General features: G+C 40.2%; 1 protein-coding gene across 3 annotated transcripts in view; it reads left to right on the top strand.

Moving 5' to 3' along the window:
- LOC102959330 (cytosolic beta-glucosidase) overlaps positions 1 to 17,003 on the top strand; it is a 131,832-nt gene that overhangs the window by 90,333 nt on the left and 24,496 nt on the right. Inside the window, exon 5 of one of the 3 annotated variants that reach the window (XM_015542724.2) lies at positions 15,725 to 16,509. The exons of the other annotated variants lie outside the window; for them this stretch is intronic. Coding sequence (XP_015398210.1) covers positions 15,725 to 15,927 — 203 coding nt within the window. The 3' untranslated portion in view covers positions 15,928 to 16,509. Of the gene's footprint in view, positions 1 to 15,724; positions 16,510 to 17,003 lie in introns of those variants that run through there. 3 annotated transcript variants of the gene reach the window in all.

Genomic DNA, 17,003 nt, shown 5'->3' with positions numbered 1-17,003 from the left:
TCGTGAGCAGTGCATAGCTAAGTGTTAAGAGAAGACAAATTCTTCAGGTGCCTGCGATTTTATAATTGTACTTGCTTGGGAAGCTTATTAAAGCTTTGCAGGTGCAATGTTTCATCACAGAGTAGTGAACCTTTGAAAGATATGCATAATAAACAGAGTTTGAAATATGTTTTTATTCCAGGCCATATGGTCCTGTCTGGAGCTTTCCTGGATCTTTGGGTCAGTTCATTGTTGAAAGATGGGCTTGCAAGGATCCACCTCTCAGAGCAGCTGTCAGAGCCCTATCAGAACGAATCTGCTTTTGCATGATTATTTATTTTATGTGGCTCTGTGAAACGAGCCCAGCCTTGCTCAGTAGCTGAAATGTGCTGAGCAAAGTCTCTTCCCTGAACAGCTTGTAGCCACATCACCAAGCAGTGTCCTTCATTGTCCTTAAAAAGCAGACTAGCGAGACTTCTACAGTAGGCCAGAATGGGCAGTCTGGGTAAGGTGTACCCACCTGGGCTTGAACTTGGTGCCAGAAATATGAAAACTTACATGGTAGCATTTTAAAGAGATGCCAGTGTTCTTTCTTCTCAGCTCTCTACTATTCACTTTCCTGTATCTCTTCACTCTAGGCCATTACAGTGGCCACTGTATGCAAGCACCTGAAGTGTGTTTGTGGCGAGGATAATGCTAACACTTGCTGCCTCTCCCGTTGTCATTAGCAAAAGGTGGCATTGACTCCACGGAAAATGACTTTTTAAGGGACATTTAATATAATTTATTCAACATTTATTATATATGTATAGAAATTCCAGTAACTGACAAGAGGCATGGTGCTTGTGATCACAGAAAGATAGTCTAGAATACAAAATGAGCAGGGAGCTGATCAGATTGGAAGAAGTTATTTCTTTTTCTTTATTTGGACAAGATGAATTTGGAGTTGAATTTTGTTATCGTGGTCAAGAAAATAATCTTGCCTTCTGGAGAACTACCTTTTATCTATTCTTATATTGGTAACATTATATTCAGTGTTCTATATCCATTTGTAGTCCTTCTTTCATCTAAGCAAAATTCATTAAACACCTATCCTTCCCTAGGATAAGATGTATGTGCTTAATGTCCTCACAGAGCTTAGACCCTGGGAGTAGAAGACCGAAAATGAACAAATAGTTAATTCCATGTCTTATTCATGTTACAAAAGGGAAGTTAAGGGTGTTTGGTGAATGCACAAATCAGAGAAACTATGTGGGAGCTTTTCTCTTCTACTTGGCTGCTTTACCTTGAGGGTAAATTCTACATCAGATTTTCCCTTCCTCTATGAGAATCACTCTGCCTAAAACAATAACTTGCATATAGTAGGTGCTTAATAAAGTATATTGTGAACAAAAGGGAGGAATGAAAGAAACTAAGAAGGAAGTATTAATATTGATCTACATGCTCAGAATTTGGTTTGACAAATCACAGTTCTAAAGCCCTAAATCAGTTTTAGAGCAAAACTACATGTTTGTTTTGTTCTCATATGCGGTTATACAACTTTTATTCACCCATAGTGCTTATTTTTTCACTTAGTGAGACTTAGAACCTAGAATTTACCTTTTCACCTGTGTATAGGAAGGTGGGACTCTGATATTTCTCTCTGAGGCACCAGCTGAGGCATCTCTTCCTTTGAGGGCTATTCTTACGTGGCTGCCGTTATTAGAGATGGGCTATTTCTAAATACAAGTAGATCAATATTCTTATGGACTGGAAAAATGATGGCTATTCCCAAGTGGGCACCTCAGGCCTATGGATAAGGTTGTATGATGGGGGATGTTTTCTCTTGGGGCTCTACTCTGGTACCCTATGGGATTTCTGGAACCGAGAGCCACCATTCAAGCTTATACTGTGTCCAGGAGAGTGGAATGACATTGCTCAAGAGGATCTCCCAGAGTTCTCAAGAAGGGTAAGCACTCCAGAGGACTATCCCAGAAGTGCAACCAAGGGCCAAATAAAGTGTTCTTTGAGAAATATTGGGAATCAGAGTGGAAGTGTGGTGGCAGAAGCTGAAATAGTGGACAAGCTTTTGGGGAAATGTTGGAGAGTAAGAAGCCAATGGAAAGTGATTAGGAATCTCAGGTCTGAATGGGTGGAGACTTGGAATCGCCAAGTTGGGACTGGAGGCAGAGTTTGGTTTCCATGGAATAGGGATAGCCAGCAGCGTGGTAACAGGGATTCAGGTGTTGGGTGTGGATTTGAAATCAATACCAGTGAAGTCTTGGTTATTCAGCCTGAATATCCTATGATTCTAATATCCAGATGGTAATAGTGAGACCAGAGTCTTATTAAGATCATATTAAGATGACTTTTTTTTTCTTCCTTCCTTCCTCCCTTTTCTTCCTTCCTTCCTTCTTTCCTTCCTTCCTTCCTTTCTTCCTTCCTCCCTTGTTTCCTTCCCTCCCTCCCTCCTTCCTTCCTCTCTTCCTTCCTTCTTTCCTCTTTTCCTTCCATATCTCCTCACTCTCTTCTTCATTCCTTTAACAAGTGTTTATTTAACGTCCACTATGGGCTAAGTACTGTTCTCAGGATTGGGCATACCGAAGACAGTAGACATGTCCCTGTTTCTCATGGGAATTTCAGTCTTTCAGGGAAGATAGACAATGAAAAATAAGTAAATACATGAATAAGACATTTTCATTTAATGACAAGGGCCACAGAGAAAATAGTACAGGATAATATGAGAGAGAATGGGGTAGTTGAGAATAAAACTTTTAATTGGGCCATCAGAAAAGATAGCTTATGGAGATGAATTTAAGTTAAGAATTGTTGGCAATAAAGACCATAAAGTGAGAACCTAGAGGAGTGATCCTCATAGAAAAAAGTCAGGGCAAAGGTCATAAAATGGAAAAGAGCTTAGCACATTTCAAGAAGAGAAAGAAGCCCGGTGTGTCTGGAGAATGGAGGTGGAAGACAGCAAGGAGAAGGCAGAGGAAAGCCAGGCAGAGGCCAAACCATATGGAGCCTTAAAGGTCATAAAAATATGTCAGATTTTCACTAAAATAGGAAACCATTGAGTGGAGGAGTTAAACAGGGAAGGACATAAGCTAAATTGGTTTTTCAAAGATTTACACTTTCTGGCTACATTGTATGCAAGAGTTATGGCAGGCGACCAGTGAGGAAGCTTCTGTGGCCATTTCAGGGGATAGAGAGATGGATGGAAGCAAAACCAGTTACAGATTGGCAATGGGAGAGAATACAGCCAAGAGAGAATCCAACATGACTTCTAGGTGCTTGGTGTGAAGAATTAGAGAGATGGTGCCATTTGCTAGGATTAGAAAAGCTGGCAGAGGGGGGCAGGTTTGAGGAATGGGTTAAAAATCAAGAGTTCTATTTTATACGTGTTAATTTTTTTTCATTAGAAAATTAATTTTAAAATTAACTTTTAAAATTTCAAAATTAAAACACATAAAACCAAAATTTACCATTTTAACCATTTTCAGCTGTACAGGTTAGTGGCATTGAATACATTCATGTACTCACCTCCATCCATGTCTAGAACTTTTTCATCTTCCCTAAATCAAAACTGTGCCCATTAAACAGTAACTCCTCATCGCCTCCTCCCCTCCATTTCTGGTAACTACTGTCCTACTTTGACTCTGTGAATTTGACATTCTAGGTACCTCATACAAATGGAATCATATAATATATGACTTCTTTGGCTTACTTCACTAAGCATAATGTCTTCAAAGTTCATCCATATTGTAAAGTGAGTCAGAACTTTATTCTCTTTTTTTTTAATACCGAGTAATATTCCATTGTATGTATATACTATGTTTTATTTATCCATTCATCCAGTGATGGACATTTGGGTTGTTTCCATCTTTTGGCTCTTGTGAAAATACTGCTTTAAACATTAGTATATAAATATATGTGTTAATTTCAAATGTCATTTTGACTGAAAGGGGAGAGGTTAATTATTCAACTATATAGAGATTGGGGGTAAGGGAGATGCCAGAAACAGAAGTATAAATTTTGGAGTCATCATATGATATTTGACCTAAATTGGGTCATGGTTCCCAATTCTCTTCATAAGTTTAGTGAGCTAGGCTGAACCACATGGCATAGTTGTTTGCCCAGAGACAAGTTGGAGTTCTTCTAAAGCCCAGAGTTAAAATAAGCTTAAAGGCCACAGTTTTTCCTAAATTCATCTTAGGATCTTTGAACTTATCCCTTCTAATATAATGAAAACTAACACCACTATATCACACCCTAGGAAATAGGACAGAGCAACAGATAGCAGGAGAGGGTGCATTTTCCTTCCACCCGCAAAGCCCCCTCCCAACCCTGCCTGTGTCCTAAGCCTGAGCAAGTCAAGAAGCTCTGAGTCTGTTGTCAGATAGGAAAAAGAGAGACTTTGAACAAAGTATGCACCTTGGCAAAGTGTGCTCCAAGGGGAAAGAATCCAAGCCATCTTACCACTCTGACTTCAAGAGTGCATGGGGCTCCTGGGTGGCTAAGTTGGTTAAGTGTCCGACTTTGGTTCAGGTCATAGGCTCATAGTTCATGGGTTTAAGCCCCATGTTGGGTTCTGTGCTGACAGCTCAGAGCCTGGAGCCTGCTTCAGATTCTGTCTCTCTCTTCTCTCTGCTCTCCCTCATTCATGCTCTGTCCCTGTCTCTCTCAAAAAAAAAAAAAAAAAAAAAAAAAAGAGTGCATGAAAGAGAGACCCCTACCTATGTAGGTCACAACTTCATAACCTGATCCCCTTTAAAACTATCATCCCAGAAGAATCTGGATCCATTAGTGTCCTCTAAATTGAGTGCTACTCTTTCTCACTGGGAACAAGTTTTTTGGTTTTGACCCTGAATGTTTCCTGGAGTGCTATAAGGGGATTATGAAAGGGGTAGAGAAGCCTTGAGAAAGCACTAGATTTTGGCTCTTAGGGAATAGATGTTGGAGGCCCCTCCCCATCTCCACCCTCTTTATGCTCTTCACACAGCCTGGCTATGTGCTTCCCATAGTGGCTTAACCCTGGCATATCACCCACAGTCTTAGATTTACAATCTTTCCATGTTATTACGATGGAAGGGCTATAGGCTTTGGAGTCAAGATAGCCATAGTGTTCATTTCCAAACTCTCCCATTTTAGCTGTGTAATGTTGGTCAATTACATTATCAGGAAGTGTCATCTATGGTTGTGTCAGGTAAAGGACATGGAATATTTCTGGCCCTCCTCCTCAGTTTTCCTTGCCAGCTTATTTTTGAGTGTTGGGCTACCATAAGGCTTACACCAACGTCTTGTTTTCTTATTCTCTAAATTGTGTTCAACAGCCATGGTTTCAATTACCATCTCTACACGATGGCTTCAAAATTTACATTTTCATCTCGGACTCTACCCTGAGCTTTTTCAGCTCTTCATTTGGAGATCAGAAAAAGAAGCCTCGAATCATCATAACCAAAGCGCGATTCATTATCTTCTCTGTCTTTCCTCCAGAACTTGTCCATACCCAGGATTCCCTAACTTCAATGTTATCCATTAAATTGTGTCATCTTTGCTACTTTATCTCCTCTACCACTGATCTCCAGTGAATTGTTCAATCCAGTTGATTTTATCTGAATATCTATTTAATCCATCTGATTCTCTCTTCTTTTCACTTATACCACCCCAGACCAAGCTCCCGTCATCTCCCTCATGATTTATTACAATCACGCCTAAATACTCTCTTGGATTCCATTCTTGCTGCACTCAAATTTATTCTCCACAGAGGTCATGGTAATCTTCTAAAAATGCAAATTAGCTAAAGTCACTCCCTTGCTTAAACTCCCTCAATGACTTTTAATGTGGTTGGGATAAAGATCAAAATCCTTAAAATCTTTATAAGGACCTGCGTGTCCCCTGCCTTATGGCTATCTCTCCACAATTCTTTTTTATTTTCCTTCAGCTTTTTTGAGATATATATTTTATATAATATATAAAATATAACATTGTATAAGTTTAAGGTATACAGTGTGTTGACTTGGTACATTTATATATTGTAAAATGATTCCCACTGTAGCGTTAGCTAACACCCTCCATTACTTCCCATAACCATTTCTTTTTTGTGGTGAGACCATTTAAAATCTTAGCAACTTTCAAGTCCATAATACAGTATAATTATCAAACTATTAACTATATACACCATACATTTCCTCAAAACTTACTCATCTTATAACTGAAAGTTTGTACCCTTTGAACAACCCTTCCCCGTATCCCCCTGCCCCAGCCCTTGGTAACCACCATTCTACCCTCTGTTTCTATAAATTCTTGTTAAGTCTTTTTGATCCATTGAACTACCTTCTTGGAGTTCCTTAAATGTGCTGTGAACTTTTCCCATGTCTGATCTTTCACATATGTGGTTCATTTTCCTTGGATTGCTCTTGTCCTTGTTCATCTAGTGAACATCTAGTTCATCTAGTGAAGTGGGCATCTGTCACATTTTTGGGGTGCCTAGCACTTGTTGAACACTCTTGCTACATTTGAGGGACACCCAGATTTAAGCGTTTTGTCTAACCAAGGTAGAGCATGACATTCCTCAGATTTTGTAGGAGCCAGGGCTCACACATGTGACCTAGTCCCACCAATCAGACTTATCCATCTGGGAATTTGATCTGAAAGCAAACAGCTTGCGGAAGGCAGAACTGATTGTGCTGGTGAGGGTAGCAGCAGAGGCATCTGGCTTCCGAGAATAACAGTGGTTATAAGGTCTAGCTTCTGGTGCAGAAGTAGTGGCTGCTATGCTTGCAGGAAAGTTGGGTCTTGGCAGCAACATGCACCGCAGGACTCAGTGCCTTGGGTCATTAGCGGTTAAAGAAGTTTCTTCCATCCACCAGTTCTGTGTTGTGCTTTTGGGCCCTGGTCCTAGAAGCTTCATTTGAGCCTACTTCTCCAGCTTGACCCTTTTATGCTTCATCCATCAACGTCAGTTTCTGTTACTTACAATTAAGAGAGAACCTCAGCTGATGTCAGTAGATAACTCCAATGAATGCTGAACTCTCAGCTCTAGTTTGCTCCAGGAGACTGCTCCATTCACCCTGTTCTCCCACCCTTGCTGACTAAGCTAGTTCTTCCATTAGAGCATGCGTCAGGACATGGCATGCTGACTCTGTTGTTATCTTGCTTGGGTTCCAACCCCGACTCTCCCACTTACTTTCTGTATGAATTTTGTAAAGGTTACCTCACCTCTCTGTACATCAGTTCCCTTATCTGCAAAATGGGGACAATGATAATATCTAACTCCTAGGTTTACTGTAAAGAGGAACTGATTTAATGCATACATGAAACGCTTGAATCAGTACCTAAATGCTCAATAAATGTGAGCTGATGTGTTGTTCTTTCTCACAGTTCCCATGTCTTTCCTTCCATAATACTCTACACAGAGTGTAATTAAAGGCTCACAGGGTGGTAATTGGATTAAGATATGTCTTCCACATGCGCTGTTAAGCTCTACAAAAAAAGGGGCTGTTTATTTTGCTCTCCATTATATTCCCAATTCCTAGCATGATATGTATTTATTTAATAAGTGCAGGGTGGATGTTGTCGTAGGATCCCAGGAACCTTGAGCGATGTGGTCCTCCTCTCCCAGTTCACTGAGACAGGCCGGCTTCAGCAGCACCCGGTCTTCCTGGCAGCCTCACCCCAAGGTCCTTGTCTTTAGTGACTTATTTTTCGTGACCCACAACTGACCCTTTCCCGCAGAGCACAAACCCTAGCCCAGATGCTGCTCTTTCCCTTGATGCCCTGATTTCTCTGGTTCTCAGCACTGAGCATTTTCTGCTGACTCCATACCTTCTGAAAGCTGTTTGAAGCCAGATGGGAGGAAGAGAGGAAACAGGTTTCATTCATCACCTTTCCAGACTCTGAAAGAAATAACAACAACAACAACAACGACAAGAACAGCATCATATGTTGAGTGTTTCCTATAAACTTGGCATTTTTCATAGAGCTTCATATGAGTTAATTTATTTAATACTTACCACAATCCTAGGAAAAAGACACTGTTGCCCCCATTTTGCAGAGGGAAAAGTAAGTCCCCAGAAGGAAAGAAAAAGGGAAGGAAGGAAGAGGGAAGAGCAGGGAAAGGAGGAAGGAAGAAAGGTTTTCTGCTAGAGGAGAGTTTCACTTGCTCAGAACACTGGTTTTCATAAGAATTTCTCTATTGCAGCAGAGGTAACTCTGAAAATAATATTGATGGATAAATTATAGAAGGTGATACTGAATGTGTACCTATCCTCAGATCAGTTTTATAATTAAATAAAAGTATAATTTTTTATACCTTTCACCTGCTTACTATTTGCAGGGGTTTTTTCCCCTCCCAAATCTAATGTAAGTAATAGGAACTATACAGACAATTAAGAAATCTTTACAGCTTATTTCTGGTTAATTGGCATTTTCCTATAAAATATTTAAAACTTAGCCTTTGGTTTTCAGACTCTTTTTTCAGGGAGTCATATGTTTTGCTACTAGGAGTTACCATGTGCAGGTGGGGCGTGCCGTGTTGGGATTATTTGGGCATTTTCACAGATGCTGTCCCACCACTGATACTCACCGGGAGTTGGGGGGGGGGGCTTATTGTGCATTTTCTATGTTTAGATCTTCCTGATGTTGTTCCATTTTATTATTTTTTTTTCCCAAAGAAAGGGAAAGACAGTGTGCCGGTTCCCTTGCAGGCACTGTTACCCAGCCAAAGCTGTCTTCCCATTGTAATGCTCTGTGCAATTCAACTAAGCTCAGAGAAACACATTTGCAAGGTTAGCGTGTGGGGCAGTTGCCAGAAAATGTGCTTCAAACTGTGTCCCAGGAAGGATTTCTCTCTCTCTCTTTGACAGGCCTTGAGAAAAGATGCTCACAAGCCCTCTGTGAAACCAGGTGGGTGGTTTGGGACTTGGAGCCCAGTTGGCAACCACTCTGTATGAGTATGGTGCATGATCTGTGACCACTGTAGCAAATTACTACAAACTTGGTGGCTTCAGACCACAGAAATTTATTCTCTCACAGTTCTGGAGGCCAGAAATCTGAAATTAAGGTGCCAGTAGGATCGATTCCTTCTGGGGGTCTGAGAGACAACTTAGGCCATGCATGTCAACCAGCTTCTGGTGGCTACCTTGGCATCCCTTGGCTTACAGACATATCACTCTAATCTCTGATTCTGGCCTCACATTGCTTTCTTCCCAATGTGTCTTCCCCCCCCTTCTCTTCTCTTCTAAGGACATTGGTCACTGGATTTACGACTCAGCGTTATCTAGGATGATCTCTCATCTTGAGATCCTTAACTGCATTTGCACAGGCCCTTTTTTCAAGTAAGGTCACATTCACAGGTTTTGAATGAACAGATCTATACAGGAGCCATCAAACCCATTACACATGGTGAATTGAGAAGATGTCTCAGGACCCACTGGGGTAAGGCAAGGCTTTCATTAAGCAGCAGATGACAGGCCTTTGGCACTCCTGAATTTGCAGGATTCCCACCTTCGTCTCTCTGTGGTCCCCTGTTTCTGAAAGGTGGTGTGGTCGGGCCTGCACATCACGTGTCTCTTGGCAAAGAGCTCCTCCAGCTCTGAGTGCTAAGGAGAGGTACTGAGGGAGTTGCCCGCATTTATAACCTCAGGAGGGAAGCCTTGGTGTTCAAAAAGTTATGGTGGACTCTTAGAGCTTATCCTAGGCTTAGGAGTCGAAAACGTGACTAAGTATAAACATCACTCAGGTTGTTTATTAATAACAGAAATTCTCAGATCTGTATACCTAGTTTGCTAAGAGCTGCCATAACCAAACACCACAGACAGGATGGCTTAAACAACAGTGATTTATTTTCTCGCAGTTCTGGAAGCTGGAGGCGTATGATTGAGGAGTCAGCAAGTTTGGTTTCTCCTGAGGTTTCTATTTTTGGGTTTCAGATAACCAGTTTCTCACTGTGTCCTCATTGGTCTTTCTTCTGTGCACACATAAGTCTGGTGACTTCCTTCTTCTTAGGGCATGAGTCAGACTGGCTCAGGGCATACCCTAACAACTTCATTTTAACTTATTCACCTCTTTAAAGACTTTATGTCCAAATAAGGTTATATGCTGAGGTACCAGGGGTTGGGGCTTCAACACAGGTTTTGGTGGGGGCATAATTTAGCTCATAACACAACCCGAGAGATTCTGATTTTAGTACGTCTGGGGTGAGGCTAACAAACTTTTTTTTTTTTTTTTTTTAGCTATGCCCTAGGTGATTCCATTTGGTTAGAGTGGAGGGAGTTAGAGTCAACCCTTGGAGAAACGATGTCTTGCTGGATTAGTAATCATTTTGATGTTTGCTTTGGCTTTATATCTTTACATCAGCCAGATTCTTCTATATACCACATATTTGGCAACAAGTTAATGAAAATAGAAAATACTCCGTGACCCTTTGCAGACATTCCCCAAGACCCTGCCTTTGTCTTTGATCTCTTCTCATTCTATTTCAATGACTTTGAATCTGAACTTGTTTTGCATCCTGCCTTTTGGACTTCTGACATAGACTTAGCCATGCACTACTTAAGGATTTTGACTCAGACCCATGCTATTAGTTTTTTCCATACCTCCAATCAGATTTGCTGTTCACGAAGTAAATCCCAGGATGCACCTGCTCAACTAACAACTCTTAAGTTTGAGAGCTTGGACACCTGAAAGTCGGCATTATAGGGGTCTCCGGACTGCTTCTCGAGACTCAGGGAGGCAGGAAGCCAGGCAGCGACTTGGAGATGTCACCCTAGAGAAAAGAAAAGAGTTTGTCAACTGACGTAAAGACCCCTGTCCTCAGATTTATACAGTCTGTCTGTGCCTCTCCCTTAAGTCTTACACTTTCTGAGACTGAAGTTTGTTCTTGTGACTCCTCTTCCTCTTTTACATTGTCCCAGATGCTCATTTTAACCCAGTTTCTACTTCATCAAAATATCTGGATTGGTGGGGAGAGGGCACACCAAAGTATATGTTTACTTCGGATACTGTCTTCTTCTGAGGGGTGGCCAGAGTGGAAAACAACAGAAAGCCACATGGGCAATATGTTGTGCTGAGTCCGTGTTGTCTTGTTTAATCTTTACAGCAGCCCTGGGAGTAGATATTAGTGTCTATATTGTACCCATTAAAAACTGGAAGTCCCATGGCTAGTAACTGCTGCATCTGGGATTCAAACCCAAGTGTTACTGTTTCCTTTTCCAAATCTGCCACATCACTTTTTATAGTTCCCTATAAGCCTTGAAGATATTTCAAGTTTATCTCTTCAGTATAAACGTAGTGAACATCGTTATTTTATAGTGTGACAATGCTAATAAATGAGCTCTTTGTGGGTCTGTTTCTGTTGTCTGTTGATCTTAGTGATTTTCTAATTGTTGTTTTCCCATGTCTTTCTGACTATTTGATTATGTGCTGATGATTATACTTAAAAGTATTTGTGATAATAATTGAAGGCTTAGAATATAGATGTCTCCCTCCAGAAAGTATTCGAATGTGAATCTTCCAGACACTTGGAGTTACTTCAGTCCGGAATCACTTCCATCCAAGACCCAGACTTGATGTTTTCAGAACCACCAGGTGACTTGAAACTTTCCGGTGACTGGTTTGCTTCTGGCTCATCCTGCCCTTGAGGGATTAGTGTTTTGTCCTTTGGGATCTTAGTTTTCTATGTGTGGGGTCTCAGATTTCCCTCCATGTGTCTCTGGGCTTTGACACCTATCCTCACCCCGGGTAATAGGAAAAGATTCTGATTTCCTAAGAATAGACAATTCCATCAGGTGAAAGTAGCTACCATGCCCATCAATCTCAATTTCTTTGTTCTGCTGTGGCCAGGTAATTCCCTATGAAATTTTCAGCTTTTCATTGTTTTGAAGATTTGGTTATAAAATTCTATCCAGCATGCTTACTTGTTTCATTAGGAGGGCTTGCTCAAATAATGTAGTCTGCCATTACCAGAACATGGAAATCTAGAGGCTTGTATTTTTTCTTCTCACTCCTTCCTGGGGCTTTATCTCTGCCATTTTTCTTCTGTGAGGTGGCTGCCTTTTACACTGTCCAGATCCCTTCCACTGGTCCTCACCACGGCAGTTTGGGCCTGTGGATTAGTGGTTTGTTTGATAGCTGAACAGTTGTGCTACATTCGTGGATGTCTTATATAGTCCCAAGCAGTCTTGAAAACGAAGGCTATCTCTGTGTATAAACTGTTAGGAAATAAAACCCACTGAAGCTGAGTGCCCAATTATTAGCCTTTTGTAATGTGACAAACACAGGCATAATCGCGGCACTTCATAAACCAGTAATTTGAGAAGATTCTGCCCAGGAGCATAAAATAATGAGCTTTTAAAATAGGTATATGTGCGCATGTGTGTGTGTAGTAAAGAATTTGGTTTTGCCCAAATAGCAGGTTGGCCTTTGCCTTCAGCTTTTGGGAGGAAATCTATGTCATACCTGACAGAATGCCCTTGTTCAGGATAGGGGCTAGTAACATCAGAAAGACCAACCATGTGATTGAAGGTGGGGGCTTTGGGTTACACAGTGTCACTTGACCTGGAGTCTGAGTTCATCCACATGGACAGTCAGTTAATCAATCATGCCAGAGTAATGAAGTCACAATAAAAACTCTGGACACTGAAGCTCCAGTGAGTTTCTCTGATTGACTGTGCTTTGTGTGTATGGTCACATGCCCATACCAGGACCCCTAGAGGAGGGGATGATGGAAGCTTCATGTTTGGGGCCCCTCAGTCTCTGACCTGTACATCTCTTCCTTTGACTGATGGTAATTTGTATCCTTTGCCATAATAAACCATAGCTGTGGGTATAACAGGTTTCACTGAGTTCTGTGAGTTCTAGCAAATTATTGAAACTGAGGGTGGTTTGGGGACCCCTTGAACTTGTAAAGAATTAGGGTGGTCTGATAAAGGACCATTCCCCTCAGCCTTCCCACTTTGACTAAAACTGGGCTGTGTGTGTGTGTGTGTGTGTGTGTGTGTGTGTGTGTGTGTGTGTGAGTGAGTGAGTAGGATAACACTGGCACGTGGTTCTTATAATTAGAACAGCCTGACTCAGACGTTAATATATTAGCAAGCCTTAGATATTTTTCTCCTTGCATCTTTATGTTCAACTTGCTGACTGTGAGATCTTTTCCTCTGGCCTTTTTGTCTAAAACCAAACTCTGGCTCTGTATGTTGTTTTTATCCCGTGTGTTTTGTACCCATTCGTAGTCCCTGTCAGTCTGTTTTCTTTGCCTGCAACTCTGGTTAAGGAAAGAAAGTGAACTCACAAAAGTGATTTTTCCCTACTAAGATTTGGGCCCTCCTAGATCACACTGACGAGAAATGTGACGATGGTCTCTCTCTGTTCCAGAGGAGATTGGAAGAGCAGAGGCATACAGGCTCTAGCATGGTTTCGTAACTTTTCCCTGTGGTAGCACAATGAGAAGGATTCCAGCAGGCTAACTCCTCAGCCCTAAGCAGCCAGGTGATTCTCTATTTGAATGTTCCTGCAGTGAAAATGCAGCTACGCCCACCAGCGTCACCGGGCAGTTTAGTACCTGCAGCTGAACTCCTGGCAGGTAACAATGAAATTGTCAGCATTTCCTTTTTGTTTCCTTTCAAGCAGGCAGGGCATCGTTTTTATCCCTTGGTTGAGCACATGAATCAATCCTTTGTGCACGTTCAGTGGGACTGTGCGTGTTTTCAGAAACTGTCTGGCTTTATATCTGGCAGGCGTTCGTGTTGGGCAGTCGTTCTGCAAATAAGAAAAAAAAAAATAATGCAGATTCTTACATGTCTCCAGATTGAATTCTAAGGCAGTCACAGGAGATTGTTGTTTTCTGGCCTGGTATTTGGTTTCAGTTATTTTAATTCTTACATGTATGCCATCCAGAACTTAAGTTAGTTAAAACAAATGATTTTAAAATATTGGTGTTTTGCAGTTGTGGTTGACAGAGAGGGGAGGAGACACGAATGGTAATGTGGACAAGTAGAAGAAGGGATATCTATAAATGTTTTAATGCCTGCAAAACTTGGTGTGCTTCAATCTTATGTATTTCATTTTCCAACCATACTTTATTTAAAAGGAGTCAGTCTAGCTCGGCTTAATTCCTGCCTTGAGACTATTCATAAGGCGCTCTCTAAGTACAGCACTTTGCACGCCTCCATGAGCAAAGGTGGAGGGGTTATGCATCAATTAACTTCTCAGGAACCTTTTGTCTATGGGGTGTCCATAGTCAAAAAAAAAATTCCAAGGTGATTAGGAGACCAACACATATGCAATAGTTTATGGGTATAGTGCTTCTAAGAGAACCCCCAAACACAGATTTACATCAAAGAAAAAAATAGAGTAGATCTTGCTTTGCCAATGCCAAGAAGGGTCATTTTGGTTGAGAGTGATCCCTAATATCATTAAAAATTGGTATATTATATGAATGTTCCTTTTTACCCAACTTATTTAGGAATATGTCTATCTTATGAAGGAAACTTGCCTTTTTATTTAATTTCTGCATTGGAAAATAGATATGAGTGCATCCCATAAATAGAGTTCACTTATCCTGGTTTAAAAAGACATATTCAATACAGCAATTCATACAATGCCAGAGTTTTGCCAAACTTAAGATATTAAATTAAGATGCTAATTACTAAATCCTAATGCTAAAATAATACTTATTGAAATACTTAAAATACTAAAAAGTGAGTTAAATTCCCTAACAGGATGGGAATCAGTGTAAAACTACTTCGAAAATTCTCCACACTTTGGTATCTTACTACAGAGTCCAGGGATGGGCTTTCAGATACCCACAAATGAAATTATATAGAATATTGTGTATGTGCACAAGTGTATTTGGGGGAGAGATGGTCCATTATTTTGGCTTTTAGGGGGTTTAAACACCACTGTAAGTTTAGATGTTGGGCAGAGGAGATGCCATCACATTTTTGTACCTACTCAGTCTAAGATATATGTATAACCAGGGAGGTGTGTTGACCCTTTTCATTTTAGGGTCCTATTTCCAGAATTATAAGACATGTCTCAGTTTGGTCATAGAGACACAAGGGCTAAGGCTTCTTCAGCCCTATTTTTAGAGTCATTGTGATGTCTGTATGTTTTATGTTTGTAATGATGTCTCTGGTACTTTGTCTCACAGGATCCCCCTTAGGATCTCTTGTAGGGCTGGTTTCGTGGTGACAAATTCCTTCAGTTTTTGTTTGTTTGGGAAGACCTTTATCTCTCCTTCTATTCTAAATGACAGGCTTGCTGGATAAAGGATTCTCTTCTTCAGCCCTATTTTTATCATCTCTTCCAACTTACTAGTGGACTTTGTGGATCATCTAGAGATTGCACTTGGAAGCTGAACAGTGTCTTGAATAAATATAATTCTAGGTACTAGAGAGAAACTGTGTGTGTGTGTGTGTGTGTGTGTGTGTGTGTTTCTCTGTGCCTGAAAAGTAGTAGATATTAAAAAGATATTTATTGAGTAAATCAATGGACAAATAAAACACATATCAAAATGAGTGAATAACCAAATAATTAGAATGATATGTAATTTAACTTCTTGAGTGGAGCCCCTACTTGGTTAAAAAAAAAAAAAAAGAAAATTGGAAAAGAGAATTTAGAAGTTTTTTCTGTGATCTCCTGCAGGAGAAAGATACCATGCTGGTTGTCAATGATTTTGAAGTTCTCAAAAAACTTTCCCAGAGATGATAATTTTCTTTCTTTTTTTCTTCCTTTCTTTTATTTTCTCTCTTGAAACAAAAATCAGCTATCCAGCTTGATAAAGTCAATCTTAAATTATATTGTGCATGGTCTCTTCTGGATAACTTTGAGTGGACCCAAGGGTACAGTAGCCGGTTTGGTTTCTTCCACGTTGATTTTGAGGATCCTGCTAGACCTCGAGTTCCTTACACATCAGCCAAGGAGTATGCCAAGATCATCCGAAATAATGGACTAAAGGAAAGTCTATAAAAGACGGCTGTCCCATGTCTGCTGGAGAAGAGGCCTCTGCTTTTGGAAAGGATGTCTGCTTTGGTGATCCTTCAGACAATCTCAAGTTGCCTTTGTAATCATCTCCTACCAGCTGATCCATGATTATAAAGTCTGAATATGTAATGCCTGGGGATGTATTTAATGATGGCCTTTACTCTATTTGCATGTGGATCAATGAGGCTTTGAAAAAAAATAGAATAGAAAACCACTGAAATTGATTTTTATGTTAAGAAATCAGATAGACTTGGAAACTTCAATTTAAATCCTTAGAATTTTTCTAGAAAAAAATAATGCAAAATTTATAAAGATAGCATGCTCATGATTTGCAGCTCTAACAGCAAGACCACTTATTATAAGAATACTTATTTATGAACCTAGTTTTTCTGGTTATGTCAGTTATTGTTTGCTTTGTAGGTACTTTTTCCTGTGGTCCATAATTTTTCTACTGTTTAATCTAGTATAAAAAATCAAAATTAAAAGTTAGTCACATTATACAGTTATGCATTCTCTTCAACAAAGGGATTAATTGATAACACATTTAATAAAATGGATTTGTTGATGTGTTTGGCACATGTTTTCTTAATGCGTGAACAAGTACATCTTTCTCTTGTCTGATGAATTATTTTCGAAAAATAATAAATTAATAAAACAAATTAGACTCTGAATGGCAGAAAGAGCATTTGAATTGATGTTCAGCAGAAACCGAATTCCTACTCCACAGTGACATCAAATGGAGGGCAAAATAATAAGCAGAGCATATTCTATACTTTTGAGTATTTTTTAAGAATTTAAGATCTATAAGAACATTGATGACATCCATGAAATACACACATAGACTGAATGACCTACATGAGTAGAAGACGTGTGTGCACATCTGAGATGTATATGGCATTGGATTGCAATTGGACATTTTGCTGAACTTCCTCAGTTGGGGTTAGTAGTAGATGTAGGGCTTCCTCTGGACGTCATGTGTCCACACCAGCAAACCTTTTCATATTTAATGAATTTGGACTCTCACCTACATATTTAAGTAGTATTTACTCAACATTCATTTG

This window comes from Panthera tigris, chromosome B1, assembly GCF_018350195.1.
Source record: "Panthera tigris isolate Pti1 chromosome B1, P.tigris_Pti1_mat1.1, whole genome shotgun sequence".
Taxonomy (NCBI): Eukaryota; Metazoa; Chordata; class Mammalia; order Carnivora; family Felidae; genus Panthera; species Panthera tigris.
Note: the sequence above shows the minus strand (reverse complement) of the source record. Positions and strands in the feature narration are given on the sequence as shown.